The following is a 20,387-nucleotide window of genomic DNA, read 5'->3' as shown; positions in this document are numbered from 1 at the left end:
ACTTCCAAAACTCAACAAACCCAGAAAACGAAAATCAACAAGTAAGCCACCGCAAAAACGACAGTTCCGAAGAATGACCAAGTCCGAGTCCGACGAGGACGTGGACGACTTCATCATCGAGACCGCCAAACAGTACGACAACGAAGTGGAGCCACTTTAAAGTCATATGATCACCAAATTTAACATCATTTTATAACTAACACCATCATACACCTTACTCTCATTGCCGAAAGATTCCAGACCATAACCAACCTTAGCACCCGCAGCTAATAAAACAGTGCAGAGTGCAGGAAGGGGTCGACTTCGCGGATGCCTTGGATGTTCGGGGGGATTCGAATGCGAGGACTGCACCTAAACGTGCTCTTCCCATTCGACCTCCCCGGGTACGGGTATGTCGGCCCCTTTTTCTACCAATAAAATTCCGGGATTCTTTGGAGACAAGGAACAGCCCTATGGGGTTGTACGCAATGGTGGCGTAGGACTACGTGGTCTTATATAATAAATCATATTTGCGTTTTGTGTAGGAATAGGAATTTGAGCGGGGTTCTCTCTGTTTATCGTCTTTAGTAGACGCGCTAAAGATGACATAGATGGCCCACAGCGACTCACGTAGAGCTACTGATTCCAGCTTCTTCCTCCTTCTATGGTTTCTCATGTGGGCTGTAGCTCGCTGCTTGCAGGCAGTCTTTCGTTGTGTACAGGAGAACACCACCACTCACCACACGGTGATTGAATAAATATAGTATGGTGAGATCGGATTGAATTCAATTTTGAAATCTGTGTTAGAGAAATCGCTTTTCGCAGGCAATCGGTGATAATTTACATTATCATAGCAACAGTTGCACGTTCGTTCAATTTTCAATAGTGACATTCTGAAAAATGATAACGTCTTAATTTCAACAGATGCGTAGGATTTCTTATCGCTTGGTTATAAAATTATTGAAATTCGCCCAGGGGCAGCTGAGTTATTAACGTTCAAAATCTTTCATTATTATGTTACATGTTCCATTTTCGGTTTTCACAAAGTGTACCCGTATACACAAATCACAGACGTAGTCCTACGTCAAAACAAAAAGAGATGCAAGCTAGTGATGCCAGTACGGATACGGAATTTTGAAAGAGAAATTCACACAAGCTCAGTCTGTTTTTTTAGGGATTTGTTGTGTTTGTTTAGTGTGATTTTTCTTTTGATGGAAATAAGTTTTTAAACGTGGTAATGCACCACTAAAAGCAAACTAATGTAATATGTATCATTAAATGTTTTTCATGATTATGTACTGCACATCAATTAACTGGTAAAAGTCGATACAATATTACCCTCATCAAAATGATGTGTTCACTAAATATGTGTACACTGTACAGCGTAATATTACACAACAAGTGGAATGGTTAATGTGCAGTTGTTTGGATCAATTTTTTTTTAATATTTCTGTTTTCCGTCAGATTAGTATGTGGTATGTGTCTCCAGTGGGATGCCTTTGCCCCCTTATAATTTTATAGAGCTGACATCTAGTAAATTGACCTGAAAAATAACTGACAGCACTGATAAGTTCAAAATGTAGTGGCTTGCTTAACGCTTCAGTGGCGCCACCATGTCAAATGCGAGCACATTCCCAACTAAAACATTAGTTGAATTGACTGTTAGAACGTACGAAGAATATGATTGTGAGTGTTATGTTTGTTTGGCTGATGGAAAGAGTCTAGCTATGTGAAACTAGTAGATATTTTCAACACTGTAGTGTGGGGTAAGCGGAAATGCCCTCCACGAAAGGAAACATGCAATTTTTAATCATTTGTCGTATCTCTGGTGTGTCGATGATCTGGTTCTTAAGCCTCACGCACATTGCATCTGTTGGTGATCCGTTGCGGCAAATCTGACAGTTAGCCACTCGATTTAGCTGTCACTTTGCCCTAACGGGTGCAATGTGTGTGGGTCTTTATAAAAAATTAGCTATGGGTCATACACATCCCATACTGATTCGTATGTTTGGAAAGGATCAGAATCCGATTTTCTATCTCTACGATCACCTAGCCTTAGTTACATAGGCAACGAATTACTGTTAAAAAAAACATTGTATTTGTTTGTCACTGCAAAGAGCTTTATAAACGTTATTGTAAAAATGGAAGGATTAAAAGTAAAGCTGCGTGTTTGTTACGGTCAATCGCAAGAGCTTCATAGCAAGCATTTTACTCTTGTCTTATACAGTTTAATATTCCAGACAAATATCAAACATAAATTTTTTATCATATGCACTCGTAGAATCAAAAGATTGAATTCCACAAATCCACACAAGACTGAAATTATTTGAATCCTTGACCGAATCGTTTCAACAATTCAAACAAAGCTTTCGAAGATTCCTTGGCTTGGCTTGGTTTGATGCACGGCTGTCTGCCTGGCATACATCGAAGCGAACCAAGAACCAAGAAAGTGGCCCCGCCGCGCCGAGTGGAAGGGGTCGATGGAGTATTCGGAATAAAGCGAACTATTGATTCCCGGTTTGATCTCACCCTGGCTGGTGCACGGCAATAGCAACAGCGCGCCCGCTCGCTTGCTTGCTTCATCCGTGCACATATACAACACATAAAATATGGAATGCATGTGTATGTTTGGACGCTTTGGTGGGGGCTTGGTGGGTTTTGGGACGATGAGAAGGTGGTTCTTCCGCCAAAAGAAAGAAACGTGCACAAGAAAACATGGAGAAAAGTAGCATAGGAGTAACAACAGAAGAAGCTCCTAGAGGAGCTTGGAGCAGCATAGGAGGGAAAAAAAATAACCAGCGAGACTCCACCAACAACTGACATTGGACTATACGGGGACGGGAAATGGGAAAAGTATGGGAAAAAAGCGAACCGAGGATCACCACCAAAAGGAAGCTAGCGAGTGCTCACCAGAATAAGAAACGGGACGAGAAAAAAAAATATATGTGTGTATATATAAAACTTATATTTTTCTCATTGCATTTTTCTCGTTTTGTTTGAAAGCACTATTTTGAATCGGTGGGATGGGGTTAGCAGGAAAAAGGAAGCAACTATAGAAATAAAAAATAAAAAACCGTCGACGGCGAACCAGAAGTTGTATTATGAGCGTCAAGACGTTTGGGAAGCATCGGCGAGAGTGTGCACTACATCGCCGTCGCCATCGGGAGCGAGTCGAGCAAGTCGCGCGCCGCGGACAGGACGCGATTCCGTGTGTGTTCCGGATTAGACCGTATCCTTCCGCATGTCCCGGATGTGCACCAGATAATTAATTAATCTCTCCCACGAGACCCACGAGCTGCCTTATAATGAGATGCTGATAGGAAGCGGTTTTTTTTTCGTTTTTGTTCTTCTAGTGAAACGTGGTGTACAATGTAGAAAACGGAGAGAAGAAGTAGCCAAAGAATCGCTTCCCGCAACGAAAGTTCCTCAATCTAGGCCAAGAAATGTTTGTAGAATAAGTGCAGTCAACAAAAAGTTCCTAAAAGAAGAGAAAAATAAGTTAGACAAGTGAAAGTTTTCCATTTCTCGCTACTCGCACAGTTGTATTTAAGAAATTTATTCAAGGCACCAAGTTTTGTGATAACAGAGAAGAAAAAGTTGCATGCCCCTGAATTGCGTCTATTTGCACAGCAAAGTGGTATCCGCTACCTGGGAAATCAAAAGAAGAAAGTGAAAATCTAATTACTCCTCTCGATGCATGAGCGAACGCGCGAGACGGAAAAAGGATAACACAAAGTGGTACGAAGAGAAGAGGGAGAGTTGTTTGCCCAACAAGTGAAAGTTTGTTGAGAAGTTAGTCGGAAAAACTTTACTTCTGCCTGCCTGCACTGGAATCTGGAACATCTGTTTCGGAGAGCAAGTTTTATCTACCTTTTGGATTACCGAGTGGGCGGCCTCAACGCACAATTGATGACGTCCAACATACGGATTAAGGAGGATCTCTATTCGAAGCCGACGACGCCATCAGCGGCAGACGATAGAATGGGCGCCGAGTCTTACTTTGAGTCCGGAACGATGCATCAGAAGCCTTCGTTCCTCTTCCCGGCTCAATTCTACAAGAATCTGTTTGCAGCTTCGGCTTCGCTGCTTCAGAAGGCACCAACCGTCAACTGTTCATCGCCATCCGCCGCCGACGACGAGAAGGCGGAAGATCTCTCCACCCCCGGGCCACCTCCCACCGCTTATCCTTCCTCTTCCACCTCCTCGTCGACAATCACTCCCACAGCAGTGGCACACTTTTCACGCAACTTGTTCTTTTCCGCGTCCCCTGGCTCCGGCAGCGGAGCTGGGGAGAGTGGAAAAGTTTCCCACAATCAGCAGCACCACCACCACCACCTTCATCAGCACCACTCCCAGCCCACTGCCGCCTGTCGCCCGGCAGACTCGACGGAAACAGATCACGATGACGTGAAGGACGTTGTCACCCAGGAGGTTAGCACATTTGCGTACGATTTTGGGACGTGTGGGCGAGGGCAGCGTTGAGAAATTTGAACCTCATTTGGGTTAATATGATAATTACGCTTTGGTGGGTGGCGATGGGGTTAATTGATAAGGCTTTTGTGCCGTTTGTTACTCACTTAGAAAGGTTGTTTCCAACGTATTCAATTAGTGTTTAATGTATGTTGGCGTGATTTATCTTCATATGTGCTGGTGACGGTAAGGTTGCGCCTGCCCTCAACTCAACAAGTGGTAGTTTTTTTTTTAATTGCGATCCAAAATATTACACTTGCTTTATTATGATCACTGTCAATGGAAATTATGGGCTCCACAAACGTTCTAGATACTCCGTAAGCTAAAGACTTTTTGAAGTTCTAGATATGTAGAGAAAAACATTCGGTATGGTTTTATGGAGATATCTCAAAACATATTATTAGTAATGAACCAGTCCACGGCTGAAAGTCACTTTAATGATGTAAAATAAAAACATAAAATATATTATATTATAAATTCTTGATTCACTATTGATCCGTTTTTGGCAACACGCATCTCATTTTTCAACGGCCTAATATTTAGAAATGTTTTCTTGAAATTGACAGACCTAGGGTAAATGATAGTTTCGGTAATATATTTATCCATTAGGTTAGGGGCCCTGCCCTTTGGTTCAGTGAGGGTTAGGGCGCGTTCTGCCAGGTTGGTCGAGGCAGATTTCATATGTGAGTAAATGATGAACATTGTTATGTGCAATTCACATTAAAAGGTGCGTTTCATATTTCATCACATGTAGTTCGAAAGAGCCTGATCGAAATGTGGCGCTTGCGAAGATCACTTGAAGATACGATAAGACGGAACATCGATACTTATTGTATAAAACACAAGTAAATTCTTCCAGAAATTAGTTAGGATAACATATTTAAAAATTGTTAGTGAACCAATGTAATGTTGCATTGAAATACTTTGTCACTTTAACACTCTTGGGTCCTTCTTGACATGTCCGAGAGTGAGATTTAAACTCGTGACTTTGGCGTGAGAGGTATGGATGTTAACCACTACGCCGGGGTCGCCCCGCATTGAAATACTTTAAATCGTGTTAAATTTAAATGTACCCTCATTTCACATCCGTTGAACCATTCTGAACGGCCATCTCGTTGGGGTTATATCACATCATTGCTAATAATGTATATATCTATACTTTTTCCGGTACCATGAAGTCAACAGAGCAAAAGTGAAAGAAGAGCTGCAAAATGGAGCACATGCGATACGACAATGGAGTGATGCTCGTTAAGAAAATACCCGGAGACACTGTCCATTTTCCGAATTGGTGTTACGGTTTTATAAGGCGCAACTAGGAACTCAAGATCATCATACAAAGACGGTGAAATATCGTAGAACACATAAGAAATAACATGGGAGACTTTCGGGAGACTAGTAGCGACTAGCAGTGATGCAAAGAAGGACAACGAGTCCACAAATAGGCACGAAAATTGGACAGACGGGTGAAGAAACAGTGAAATTTGGTGAGATCGTTTTAAATTTTAAATTTTTATTATTGCTCATACATACAAAACAATGCTGGGATTGAGGTCATTAAGCTTGATCAAATCAAACAGTGAGGAGCGCCCACTGCTATCGGACTTAGTTTCCGTACTACAATTAGTACCGAGTGGTAGACATTTAGCATGTGTCGCGACCGGCTGGACAATCGAACCCAGGCAGATCTGCCATATTCTTTGGTTTGGATGATCCGGCCGCAGGTTCCTCGAAAATCTTTACTAACAGGCGAGAGCGATGTCACTCGCTTACTCGACTTATTGTCGGATGCCGCTACGGAAAACTTCTACTGGATCGTTGCCGACAAGTGAGAGCGATGCCACTCGCTTACTCGACTTATTGTCGGATGCCGCTACGAAAAACAGCCAACTTCTACCCTGGTCAGCTTCTACTCGATCGTTGCCGACAAGCGAGAGCGATGCCACTCGCTTACTCGACTTATTGTCGGATGCCGCTACGGAAAACTTCTACTGGATCGTTGCCGACAAGTGAGAGCGATGCCACTCGCTTACTCGACTTATTGTCGGATAGGTGCTGGTGCTGTTGTTGTTGTTACACTGCCGCTGGTTACTACTGCTGCTGGTTAATACTGCTGCTGGTTACTGCTGCTGGTTACTGCTGCTGGTTACTGCTGCTGCTGTTGTGGTTTGTACCGCATCTGCCGAAAAAGTCCGAGAGCGAAGTTTGTGCTCTCTTATTTATACCCAAGATCGTTTCATTTCCCCTTTTCTTCTGACCAATGAGTATCATGATGACGGTTTAGTAAGAAGGGAGATTTATTGACGCTTGCCTTTTTTTTTTTTTTTGATACATATGTATATATTGTTATTCTTATTATTATTATTATTATTATTATTTTATTTATTTTTTAAATTATTATTTCAATCCTGTCTCTACAGCATGCATCAGACATGCATAGTTATCCATTACGTCAGGGGGTAAAACAAGTCGATCAGCTTTCAATTTTGGCCAATTGATTTCCTGAATCATGATGAACAGTACGGGACAGGCATAGTATATAACAAAACGATTTTATCCGTTTTAAAAGTGTTGAATGAGCTGTAACTTTTCCGGATGTCCATGAAAAATATCCAGTGGACTATACTGAAATCTTCGATTAGCTGGCCATCTTATAATAATTTGCTGATAATTTGCCTTCTTGGAAGAATAGCTGTAGATCTATAGAGTAATACTTGATCAACCTGAAATCTTGGCAATTATTCAGAGGATTTTATTGATATCTTATTAAAAATTCGCAAATATCAACGTAATTCTCTAAAATTCTACGAAGTTTCCTCAAATTAAATGTTAAGATCGCAGTGTTCCAGAAACCATTCGAATTTCATAAACAAGGATCAATCAAGTCAAAACCTTTCATCAACATCAACTAGCAGCAGCATTAGTCTCCTTGGAAGAGTTGTCACAAGCATCATGTTCGTAGTCAGAAAATTTAACGAAATACACTGAGTAGCATAGCAATAAACCAACCGACGCCGGTGGTGTAGTGGTAAGCGTGATTGCCTCTCACCCCAGCAGGCCTGGGTTCAATCCCAGTCGACGCCGCCGGGATGCTCTGAGGCAACAAACATTTCTGATCACGCCTTCCTTCGGAACGGAAGTAAAGCCGTGGGAGCTGCCTCCCTGGCGTCGGTAGCATTGGTGCTCAATAAGGAACAAGATCGACGAAAAACATATCAAGGAAAAAAACGACGAAATCGAGGTGGTCGATGGGTTCGTGTATTTTGGCTCACTGGTGACCGCCGAAAATAATACCAGTAGAGAAATCCAAAGACCCATTATGGCAGGAAATCATGCCTACTTTGGACTCCGGAGGATGGAGTGATCGAATAAACGCTGATTATACCGATGGTCATCTACGGCCCTTACAATACTCGTGTAGGACAAACGCGCCCATGGTGTTTTCGATCGGAAGGTGTTGCGTACCAGTGGAGGTGCAGATAGATGACGGAACGTGGAGGAGGCGAATGAACCACCAGCTGCTGGGAGAACCATCCATCGTCCAAACTGCTAAAATTGGGCATCTACGGTGGGCTCGGCATGTCGTAAGAATGCCGAACGACGACCCAGTGAAAATGGTTCTCGAAAGCGACCCAACATGAACAAGAAGAAGAGGCGAGCAGCGGGTAGGACCAAATAGAAGGCTATCTTCGCAGACTACGAGGCTGGCGAAGTGTGGCCATGAATCGAGTAGAGTGAATCTACTGACGACTTCTTCGGACAGCAGAGGACATGAAAGCCTTTGCCTGATTGGCAAGGTAAGCCAAATCCTCTAGATAGTCAGTTAGCTCTCCTTTACGATTTCTCCCTAACTCGATGGAAATTTAGGATACTTGGACCACTCTCCCCATTCAAATGTACCTCCCTAACTCGCAGATCTTAACATAATGCGATCAAATTGTGCACAGCTGTGGGGAACATGGGGTTTTTTAAAGTTTACCCACAATGTGGGTGGCTTCAAAGCATCATATGGCTGGCACATGGAGTGTTCATGGATCCACTCAAAGCTGTGGGTGGCTTCAAAGCATAGGTTAGTGGATAGAGTGTTCATGAATCCACTGAAAATTATGGCTGGCTTTAGGCATTGTTGGAGAAAGTGAGTTGTTTTTTTAAACCTTCTGTTGGGTTACTGGACCTTTTCCAACACCGTTTAGCGGGGTAATTAAGTTGCACTGCCCTTTCTGAGATGGGACATTCTTGGGCGCCTTTATGAGAGCAGGTGTAGGTGCTCGTTTGGAGTTCCTTCCAAACACAGCACATTCGTCATCCACACACAACATAGCACATTTATTTTCCACATAAAATTCTAACAAACAATTCACTTGTTTACAATAAGTCTATTACATCACATACTATCACATTAAAATCCATGGTGTCTTTACTCCAACCATCCTCCTAAAGAGTCAGATCAGAATGTTTATTCCTATATATGATTATCGATCCCTCATTGCAAGACGATCACCGCAGAGACGTCATTCATCGCTACCTAATAATCTCCTATCTGTTATTGGTTCCGCGGTAGTGTCCATACGAGACGAGAGATGGTCCGATTCTACGTGGTGAGAGTTGGGGAGAGTTTCTGTACAAACGACAGTTGCGTAGCTAGAGTAGGGTGAGGTTATTTCCGAAACCTCCTTATAATCGAGTCCGACCTGTATTCAAGAAAAAAAAGTTGCTTACATTTAAATCATCGTCAACGTTTCGTTCCACGGGTTGGGATCTTCATCAGCTCCCACACCTGGCCCTACCTATCGACCCATTAACTCATGAACCGGGGACCAACGCGTTGCAACGGCTTTACAAAGGCTCGATCAACATCCCGGCCTCGCCGACTGGGATAGAACCCAGGCCTGCTGGGGTGATAGGTAATCACGCCTACCACTACACCACCGGCGTCGCTAATTAGTGAATTACAAGCTCTAAATTTACCATGACAGTACTGATCGATCGTATGCTGTGCAAATTGAAAACATTGAAACTTTATTCCTCATAAATTGCGTCATAGGGGAAATGACTCTAATGTTGGCCTATGGATCTAAGATTGAGCCCATTGCTTAAAAATCAGCTATTTATCAATTTTATCTAGCTGAATGCGTCATTGCCCAAGTAACAATTTCGGTTTTATGAGGGTTCTGTAGACCATGATTTACACTTATAAAATATGATTTAAAACCACAATAAAACTTGCAATGTTACTTGGGTGGGACGGTACTAATGGATATTTTTGGTCGCTATTGAAAATTTAGTTGATTGCTGAATTTAGGTATGGGCCCAAATTAAGGGCATTTAGGCCGACATTACATTCATTTCCCCTACATAAGAATATACTTCTAGAACATCGAAGCAAATTGTGATTTAGTAAGCGTAATGGTATCTGGTGAAACATGCTCTTAATGTCCGTCATAAACCAGAACTTACTTGTGCCTTCCAATGGTTATCTTTTTTCGCCTCATATATCGACATGTCCCAAAAATGTTTCATGCACAGAAAAAAATCTTAACTGTACTGGTGATGTAAACATCCATGCACGTAAACTTCCTTTTCACGTAAACCAGCAACTTGCAAGAAATGGTGCTTACAAAAATGCTCGGTTGAAGTATATTATGAAATCCTGTACGATATATGACGCTCCATTTATGTGCATCATAGTAACAGAAATTTACACTACTTTTTCGAAATGTGTGGAACTTCACTGTAGCATCCCTTATTCTAATGCGTTCTCGCCTTCCACCCCACAGAAAACACCATCCTCGTTCCCCTGGCTCTCGGACGCCACCAACAACAACGATTACTCCAAAGCCAACAATAACCACCACAGCCATCCGCACCATCACCACCATCACCACAATATCTGTCGCCACCCGGAGGACTCCAAATCGGCTCTGAGCTCACCCCGGATAGGAAGCAGTCATCACGGCAGTTCCAACGGAGGACCAACCTCCGGCCATCACCCATCTTCGGCAGCAGCCACTGCGGAGGGAGCAACTCCCGACTCCAGCAGCACAACGGCGACCGCGGCGATACCCAACTTTAACCAGATGCCCGTTCCGGGATCTGTCCAGGGCCAGAATCCCACCCAGGGACTGGTGCACTGGATGAGTGCGGTGATGGCCGAGCATATGACGTCCAATTCCCACCATGATCCTACAGTTGGGATGCACTACATGTGGAATGGTCCCGTGGAGGTAAGTCATTTAGCACTGCTTTATACATTTTCAAATATGTTTTCTAAATAGTTCAAGGACAGGCCCATGTCCAAAAACAGTCTCCAGATCTCCTTGGATTTTCCTCCGGGAAAACTCATTCTTGGAAGCTTGAGCAAAAAGATTCGCTCAGCGAAGCAAATTGCACGGTTCGACGATTTGTCACAAGAAAAATGTTGAAATATGACCGAACGAACGCAAGATATGTACAAGGTTTGGAGAATTGAAATTGCAGATGCACTGACAAGGGAGGGCGTTAGAGACGGAAGGTCATAGCTACAACCATCTATCACTTTCGTCCCATCCCCAACGAGAGCTCTGCCTTCGATGAATTTCCTTGGAGAGTAGGAAAAAGAAGAAGAAGAAGAAGAAAATACAACCAACAAAGCTTTGCTCCCGCTTTCGGATATTGCATCCACATAAAAACCAGGACATAAAAAGCAAAATACATAAAAGCAAAACTGGCTGGTTGCAGTTCGGAACGCGAGCACAAAAAAAAAGCATTCGCAAAAGAAACATTTCTTATCCACATGAAACCATGCTAGATTGGAAAAAACATACTGGGATGAGGGTGGGTGAGGTAAATCCCACATAAGGAAGTGAGTTTTCCTTCGAATCTCGAGGAAGGGAGGATGGCATCGGAAAAATATCTTCCTTATTCTTCACATTTTCCTCACTGAAACACACACACATACACTCACAAGCACCAGCACATTTTAGGCAGCGAGCGACGTCGTCGTCGTCGTCGTCGTCGTTGTGCTCTTTGTGCTGCTACCCCCATTCCGCCAGCCAGCAGCACCGTTATCCTTGGTCATAGAAAACAAAACAGAAGCATAAAAATAAGAGTGTGTGGAAAAGTCTCAACGGGCCGGCGAGTGAGTCGGGTCAGGATCGCTTTTTTCTGTGTTTGCTTCTTCTGTGATGTGTTTTTTTCATTCCGCTGCTGCTGTGTTCCCCTTGTCTGTCTCCACCGTCTGGATGAGTCAGACATGTGTGGGTGTGAGGGGGAAAATCCTTGGGGATGAGGAATTGAAACATTTTCTTTGCCGAGTGCAGCTCAGCGGTTTTCAAAGTGGAGGGGAATCCTTCGCAGATATTCGCACGCGATTGACTGTTTGCGAAATCAATTTTAGCCTCAAACAGGGGATCGGAGCCTGGAGTTTGAAAGTTTCATGAAATGCATTCTGATTTGATGAGTAAATTAACTTGCATGGTTTGGTGTACGTGTGCATTGGACGGGATTAGAGTTGAAGGCTTGAATGTACAGTTCTGTGTTTAATTCATACGTAATACAGCCTCTTGCTCAAAACAAAGCAAGGGGAACACACTTATGGCACTAGTGGTGCGCGTCCGAATGCAAGTACACCGGAGTCGCTTTTTACGCGGGGGATACGTGCCGCGTAAAAAAACTACCGTGATTTTGATTTTTCACATGCTTAAATATTTTTTATAAATCGGATTTTGATGCCATTCGTAATTTTAGCATGCTATGGTCCATATAGACATATTTTAAAAATTTCTGTATTTACACCAAAAATTGTGATTTTTTTTTAAGTGTGCCATTTGATTACCTATAGTTTGAAACGGATAATGTGATTGGAATCAAGTTGATAGGTTGTATCATTGTCGAGAAATCGTTAAAAACGTACCGCGTAAATTGCAACTCAAAAAAACCGCGTAAAAAAGACTTCAGTGTACAGTACTTGTTCGTTAACTGGGCTAAAAACGCAGTCAGCGAATTACACTCGCTAAATGGACTGGCTTGTCAAACGTCAAAAAACTTTGAGGGGAATTAAACAAAAACCAACAATGGATTGTTTGATCGACGATAAAATAATTTCACGTAGGGGAAAAGTTGGCTTTGGCAATACCTTAACCTATTATCGTCAGGGGGTAAACAAAGTCCTAGAGCACTCAAATTTGGCCAATAGTTGCTCTGAAACACAATGTATCCACATGCCAAAATTGAGCTCTCAAGGACGTTGTTTACCCCTTGACGATAATAGGTTAAGGTATTGCCGAAGCCAACTTTTCCCCTACATTGAATTGAAACAGTGTAAAGTTAGTTATTGTTATTTTCACAGCATTTAAACTTGCGAATTTAAAAAGGTCGCTTTGGCTAAAAACGCCTTTAAGAATTGATTTCAGTGTGAAAAGAAAATAATTTCATATTTATTCATATTAACACTTAACATTCCATTCGAATGCCCCTCACCAATTATTGCAACGAAATGTCAAAAGACTGTGAAGACTCCACATTGTAGTCGAAATACGTATCTGTCATAGATACCAAAATTAATTAAGTGGAATTACATGGAAGATAACCTTTTTTTGCTGTTTTATTAAATTTAACCCGTGATGTTATATTAAAGGGTGATACGGTCAAAATTTGGTCAAGGGAAAACGCGTGTAAATCAGTGAAATCGTTTATTTAAAAAATCAAATTAAATTTCTTTTTCAAGTTCAATTAGTATAAAATTCAGGAAAAATATTCAGTTAGGCTTCCGCTTTTCCAAATCCGAATTGCCGGGCCTTACGCTTGACCCCTGCCATCAGATTTTGTACAGCCACCTTGTCCACCTTCTTCGCCGCAGAAAGCCAGTTTGCCTTGAACTGCTGCTCGCCCTTAGCAGTTTTTTGGTCTTCTTTAGGTTCCGCTTGACAATAGCCCAGTATTTCTCAATTGGGCGGAGCTCTGGCGTGTTGGGAGGGTTCTTGTCCTTGGGAACCACCTGCACGTTGTTGGCGGCGTACCACTCCATGGCCTTTTTACCGTAATGGCAAGATGCCAAATCCGGCCAAAACAGTACGGAACAACCGTGTTTCTTCAGGAAAGGCAGCAGACGTTTATTCAAACACTCTTTCACGTAAATTTCTTGGTTGACAGTCCCGGAAGCTATGAAAATGCTGCTTTTCAAGCCACAGGTACAGATGGCTTGCCAAACCAGATATTTCTTTGCGAACTTTGACAGTTTCATGTGCTTGAAAACATCTGCTACCTTTCCCCTTCCTTTTGCCATATAAAACTCCTGTCCCGGAAGCTGCTTGTAGTCGGCTATGACGTAGGTTTCGTCGTCCATTACCACGCAGTCAAACTTCGTCAGCATCGTCGTGTACAGCCTCCGGGATCGCGCTTTGGCCGTCGTATTTTGTTTATCATCGCGATTTGGAGTCACTACCTTCTTGTAAGTCGATAGTCCGGCTCGTTTTTTGGCTCGATGCACGGTTGTAGACGATACACCCAGCTTATTTGCGGCATCTCGGAGAGAGAGGTTAGGGTTTCGCTTGAAACTACCGGCAACTCTTTTTGTCGTCTCAGCGGCTTCCGGTTTTCGATTTCCCCCCGATCCAGACTTCCTGGCTGTCGACAAACGTTCCCCAAACACTTTAATTACATTTGTAACGGTTGATTTGGCAACTTTTAGCGATTTTGCCAACTTTGCGTGCGAGTAGCTCGGATTTTCGCGATGCGCGAGCAAAATTTTGATACGCTGCTCTTCTTGCTTGGACGGCATTTTGACAACTGAAGAGTGAATTCCAAAATCAAAATAGGAGCAACATTCTACACACACACACCTTCAAAATGAGGGGTGTTCAGGTTTTTTAAATGCAAAATTGAAAGAAATACGTCAAGTTGATATTGACCAAATTTTGACCGTATCACCCTTTAAGTAAGCAAAAACGGTCGCTCTAAGGCCTCAGAGCCCCTCATATAACATCACACCACTTATGATCGAGTTTTTGTAATGTTTTGTTCAAACCCGGTATCGACAACAACAACGAGCTTCTCACAACACACGATGAGCATGTGACTATATATTCTCAATATGAAGGGGCCTGGGATTGATCTCTATTTTTTACTCAGTAAACAAAAACGGCTGTCTAGGGTAGCTGATTCCCTCATTTCACAACACAACACTCATGATCGAGTTTACCACAATAGATCAAATAACTGGTCGCAATGGATTTTTGTAGCGGAGCAATAACAATGATCGAGTTGATTATATCAAGCGCTACTAATTAAATCGACGTATCTGAATTTGTAAACAATCACTTTAATCGACGATTTGTGGCAACGGCTAGCTCACTCACAGAAACTAATAACTTCAGCTAGTAGGGAAAGATTCCCCTACCTGATGATGGTGTTTGTTTGCGTAGGTGAGTTAGCAGTTAAGACAAATCGTCGATTGAAGTGATTGTTTACAAAAACAGATACGTCAATTTGAATAGTTACGCTTGATATAACCATTCAAACCACAAACGGTGCCTGTTACACCAGAATAAGCCACTGAGTTTTAGTATAAGCTTTTCTTCTATGAATTTATTTATTTATTATATATTATATATATTATATATATTATATTATTATTATATATATTATATAGTTGCACTAAATGTAGTCACAATTTGAGATAACAAGATAAAAAACGTGGAGAAAAAGAAAAACGTTCTTAAAAATTATTGCAATCAATTTTTCCATACTCAACTAATTAAATTGAAATCTAGAGCCAAGTCTGCTTCCTCGACTGTGATCGCAGCACATAATTTGTCTTCCAAAAAACAAATTACGTTTCAGTATAATTAAAAATCAAACCCATCACACCTACCCTGAACTGAACTGAACAGTAGATCACGCATGATCGAGCTTCAACCCGCCGAATAGCAGAAGCGAATCCATTTCTATATATTTTAGAATATTTTTTCAATTGGTATGAACTCACCAAACCAATCCAATATAGATTTCCAATTATGCGGATTCATACACTATGAATTCAAGCTACGCCACCTCTGCCACCTGGACCAACGACAGAAATGGATAAAATTCTATCAATTGTAATTCTTTCGACACCTCTCGAAATTAACCGGTTCTAAACTCCAATAAATTCTATCAACCATGTTCAAACACGGTGGGACCAGAACTCATAAACCCAAAAAAATGGCTCGGAATCCATCCTATTTATTTCAAAAATGTTATGTTGCATTATCATTTTAATTGTTTCATAATCATTTTAACTAACTTCAATCAACCAAGTGACATGCCATAACATTGCACATTCGATCGTGATCACACCATCACATAATGTTCTGTCCAGTTAGAATCCGGAATCACTTATTGTGTTGCAGTGGCACGGAAAGTGACCGCTGCAAGAATTATTGTACAGCGGTTTGTTTACCTAGGCGCCCATTTTCTGTGGTATACATTTCACGGGTGTTTCGTGCAGTGAGTCAAAAATTATTCCAGATGGAAGCCGAGAGGAGAGAAAAAATTCTGCACATCCACGTTGATAATCCAACGTGGTCCGCAATAAAAATCGCAAAAACGTTGAAAATCGCCAAATTAACCGTGTATGATGTGCTCAAACGCTTCAGGGAGCGAAAGAGCGTGGATCGAGTGCCTCAAGGTAAACGTCGTAGTGGAACATATGACAGCAAGCAAAACCACAAGGTGTTGAGAACCGTCCGAGCAAAACCTGGCCTATCAGATAATGAAATCGCACAAAAATACGCTGCTGCTCGCAATACCGTTCGAAGAATTCGTTTACGAGCAGGATATCGTTCTTATCGAGCCAGCAAGCAACCAAACAGAACGTTGAAGCAAAGTTTCGTCACCTAAACTCGAGCTCGGAAATTTTACCAGCAGGTTTTGACGAAGTACCAAGGATGCCTGCTCATCGACGATGAAACCTACGTCAAAATGGATTTCGGACAGCTTCCTGGCCAAAAATTGGCAATAATGAAGCGGAAGCTTAAGAAAAGTGGAAAAACGGCTCGGGACGCGATTCAGATAACCAAAATGTGGAACAAATGTGCCAAGGAAGTTGACTCCGGAGGAGTGCAGCGTTTGATGGGAGGAATAAAGAAGAAACCTTTGTTTTGATGTATTAACCTTATTTGTACGTCAATCCGTTACCGAGATACAGATGATTTTACTATTCCGAATTCTAAATGGACATAGCTTTAAAGTCGGGCAAGAGTACGCACTTAGTTTTAAAATTCATGTATCTTTTTTACCGTAACATCAAATTTTAGTTTATAACCGTGAGTCAATTCTTCGATTAATTGCTTATGGATTGCTATTCGAAAAATCATGTAATTTTACTTAAATTTTTAAAGCAGTAAAAGCATAGAGGTAACTCTTAGACTAGAAGGTCCCGAAATAATGTGCTCAACTTTTAGGCTCAGCTCTGGTACTCTCTTCGGTCCCAAGCTAATCGATTCACCCCTCGAAACATAGAAAATTCCACTAACCCCTCATTTTATCTGTCAAACTTTCATAGCGAATCAAAACAAACATTGCATAGTACTAGAATTTCGACTAGAATGGGATACGTTAATCGTTTGCTTGGGATCAATAGGCTAGTCAAGTAGTGAGCCAATTTAAAATCGTTAGTTTCGTATTGATTGTTTTTTTTTAACTCTTTGTTTGTTCCAAATTCAAAATAAATTACATTTCATTTTTAACCTAGGTGCTCCAGTTACTGCAGTAACGTACCAGCCTTAATTGTTATGATATATATCTAAGTGTTTTTACATTGTTCATGTCTTGGCAATTAAGTATTTTAAACAGGTTTTTTAACCTGCATGTCAGTATAACAATTGATATCTTAAAACTAAAAACTAAAACTAAATCTTATCTAAGTATAAAGGGAATTAATCGTTGCAATTGAGGATTGCAACGATTTTTGCCTAAAATTATTCATTATTTTGTTGGACATTTGTTCTAAAGTCTCAACATTCGAAATTCTATGTACCTCGGTAGTACTGTACCAGGGAGGCAACTTCAAAATCATTTTCAGAACTTTTTTCTGAATCCTTTGAAGTGCTTTTTTCCTGGTAACAACAAGACCATATTGGCACTGCGTAAAGCATGGCCGATCTAAAAACTTGTTTAAATATTAGAAGTTTATTCGTCAGGTAAAGTTTGGATTTCCTGTTTAAAAGAGGAAACAAACATTTTATATATTTGTTCCATTTGGCTTGAATGCCCTCAATGTGATCTTTAAAAGTTAATTTTTGGTCAAGTATTAATCCAACATATTTCACTTGGTTTGACCAGGAAATTGAAACTCCGTTCATAGTGACTATGTGACTACTACTAGGTTTCAAAAACGATGCTCTAGGCTTGTATGGAAATATTATAAGTTGAGTTTTGGAAGCGTTGGGAGAAATCTTCCATTTTTGTAAATAAGAAGAGAAAATATCTAAACTTTTCTGCAGTCTGCTGCAAATAACACGAAGACTTCTTCCTTTAGCGGAAATGCCTGTGTCATCAGCGAACAAAGATTTGTGGCAACCCTGAGGCAAATCAGGGAGGTCCGAAGTGAAAATGTTATACAATATAGGCCCGAGAATGCTACCCTGAGGAACTCCTGCACTAACAGGTAGTCGATTAGATTTGGAATTTTGATGATTTACCTGTAGAGTTCTGTCAGTTAAATAATTTTGAACTAATTTCATAATATAAAGTCGAAAATTAAACTTTTTCAATTTAGCAATCAAACCTTCATGCCAAACACTGTCGAATGCTTTTTCTATGTCTAGAAGAGCAACTCCAGTTGAGTGGCCTTCCGATTTGTTTGAACGAATTAAATTGGTAACTCTTAAGAGTTGATGAGTAGTTGAATGCCCATGGCGAAATCCAAACTGCTCATCTGCAAAAATTGAGTTCGTATTGATGTGAAGCATCATTCTATTCAAAATTATCTTTTCAAAAAGTTTACTTATTGAAGAAAGCAAACTTATTGGGCGGTAGCTAGAAGCTTCAGCTGGATTTTTATCCGGCTTCAAAATTGGAACAACTTTTGCATTTTTCCATTTATCAGGAAAGTATGCCAAAAGGAAACATCTGTTAAATAATTTTACCAAGAAAGACAAGGTACTCTCTGGGAGTTTTTTGATGAGGATATAGAAAATTCCATCATCACCTGGAGCTTTCATATTTTGAAATTTTTTAGTTATAGACCTTACTTCGTCCAAATCAGTCCCCCAGGAATCATCAAAAATATTTTCCCGAGAGAAAATATTCAGAAAATCCCGAGCAACCTGATTCTCAATAGGACTAGTAAGACCCAAACTGAAATTATGGGAACTCTCGAATTGCTTAGCAAGTTTCTGAGCTTTTTCCAAATTTGTGATCAAAATTTTACCACCTTGTTTAAGCGCTGAAATAGGCTTTTGAGGTTTTTTCAAAAATTTTGTGAGTTTACAAAAGGGTTTGGAACTCGGGTCTAATTTAAAAATATTATTTTCAAAATTTTTGTTCCTCATGGCAGATAATCGTTTTTTAATTTGTTTTTGCAAATCCCGCCAGATAACCTTCATGGCAGGATCGCGTGTTCTTTGATAATGTCTCCTTCGGACATTTTTAAGACGGATCAAGAGCTGAAGATCGTCGTCTATTATAATTGAATCGAATTTAACCTCGCATTTTGGCTCTTGCTTCAACTATAGAAATAGTCAGAGATTCAAGAGCATAATTAATTTCATCTTTGGTTTGCAAAGGAATGTTTGGATCGAAGTTATATTCCATAAATGTTCGATATTTGAAATTAGAGCTGTTGGGATTAGAAATTATTTCTTGGGATATTTCAAAAGTTACTGGAAGGTGATCAGAACCGAAGTCAGCATGGGTAACCAGTTGGCTACAAAGTTGACATGAATCAGTTAAGACCAAATCAATAGTGGAGGGATTTCTTGCAGAAGAAAAGCATGTTGGGCTATTTGGATATTGAATAGTGTAATAACCTGCAGAACAATCATCAAACAGAATATTACCATTGGAATTGCTTTGAGCATTGTTCCATGAGCGGTGTTTTGCATTAAAATCACCAATAATGAAGAATTTAGACCTATGACGGGTAAGTTTCTGGAGGTCACCCTTGAGAAATTCTTTTTCTGGCCTACGCATTGGAATGGCAAATAGGCAGCTATAAACGTAAGTTGTCCAAATTTTGTTTCAACAGAAACTCCCAAAGTTTCAAAAACGTTGGTTTCAAATGAAGAAAGAATTTTATGTTTGATTCGTCTATGAATAATGATGGCAACGCCACCACAGGGTCCATCAAGACGATCATTTCTATAAATCAAGTAATTTGCGTCCTTCTTAACCTTATGGTCAGGTTTAATGAACGTTTCAGTTATAACGGCAATATGCACGTTATGAACTCTCAAAAAGTTAAATAGCTCGTTAAGAGATCGAGCATTCCAATTTACAATATTTAATGCTTTAAAATCCATTACTGAATTTTAAAGTCATGACAATATTATTTGCAAATTTTACTCCAGTTTGAATAGCATCAAACATGGAGTTAGATTTAAGCATATCAGAAATCATGTCAATTAATGATTTCTGTAAAAATTCCATTTTAGGGGCAGTAATGCTTCCTAAGTCAAAATTGTCAAAATTTCCGTTAGAATTACTTTGGTTAATATTTTGATTTCTACCCGTTGCAATAGCAGCATAGGTAGCTCCATTAACTCGCTGAACATTGTTAGCAGCGAGGGGAGTAGGTACAGATGAAACATTTGAAGCAGGGGTGATATTTGTACCTACGGGTACGAATGTAGAATTTGTTCCTCGCTGACCGTTGTTAACAGGAATTTGTACCTGGTTGGGAACGTGGAGCGTTTCTTACCTGTCGGTTAGAACGAGATTGTAAGTCTTACATTCCCAAAAATTGGATTTGTGGTTTTCACCAC

General features: G+C 40.8%; 1 protein-coding gene across 3 annotated transcripts in view; it reads left to right on the top strand.

Moving 5' to 3' along the window:
- Positions 1-20,387, top strand: part of rn (rotund) — a 276,817-nt gene that overhangs the window by 149,805 nt on the left and 106,625 nt on the right. For 2 of the 3 annotated variants that reach the window (XM_065238268.1, XM_065238267.1), the window contains exons 1-2: positions 3,353-4,410; positions 10,224-10,670. In XM_065238268.1, coding sequence (XP_065094340.1) covers positions 3,889-4,410; positions 10,224-10,670 — 969 coding nt within the window. In that variant the 5' untranslated portion in view covers positions 3,353-3,888. Of the gene's footprint in view, positions 1-3,352; positions 4,411-10,223; positions 10,671-20,387 lie in introns of those variants that run through there. The other variant, XM_065238270.1, reaches the window with a different exon arrangement.

The sequence above is a fragment of the Ochlerotatus camptorhynchus genome, unplaced genomic scaffold (assembly GCF_037179485.1).
Source record: "Ochlerotatus camptorhynchus isolate MF236.1 unplaced genomic scaffold, CSIRO-AGI_Acam_v1.1 ptg000743l, whole genome shotgun sequence".
Lineage (NCBI taxonomy): Eukaryota > Metazoa > Arthropoda > Insecta > Diptera > Culicidae > Ochlerotatus > Ochlerotatus camptorhynchus.
This window is presented reverse-complemented; position numbering and strand designations above follow the sequence as displayed.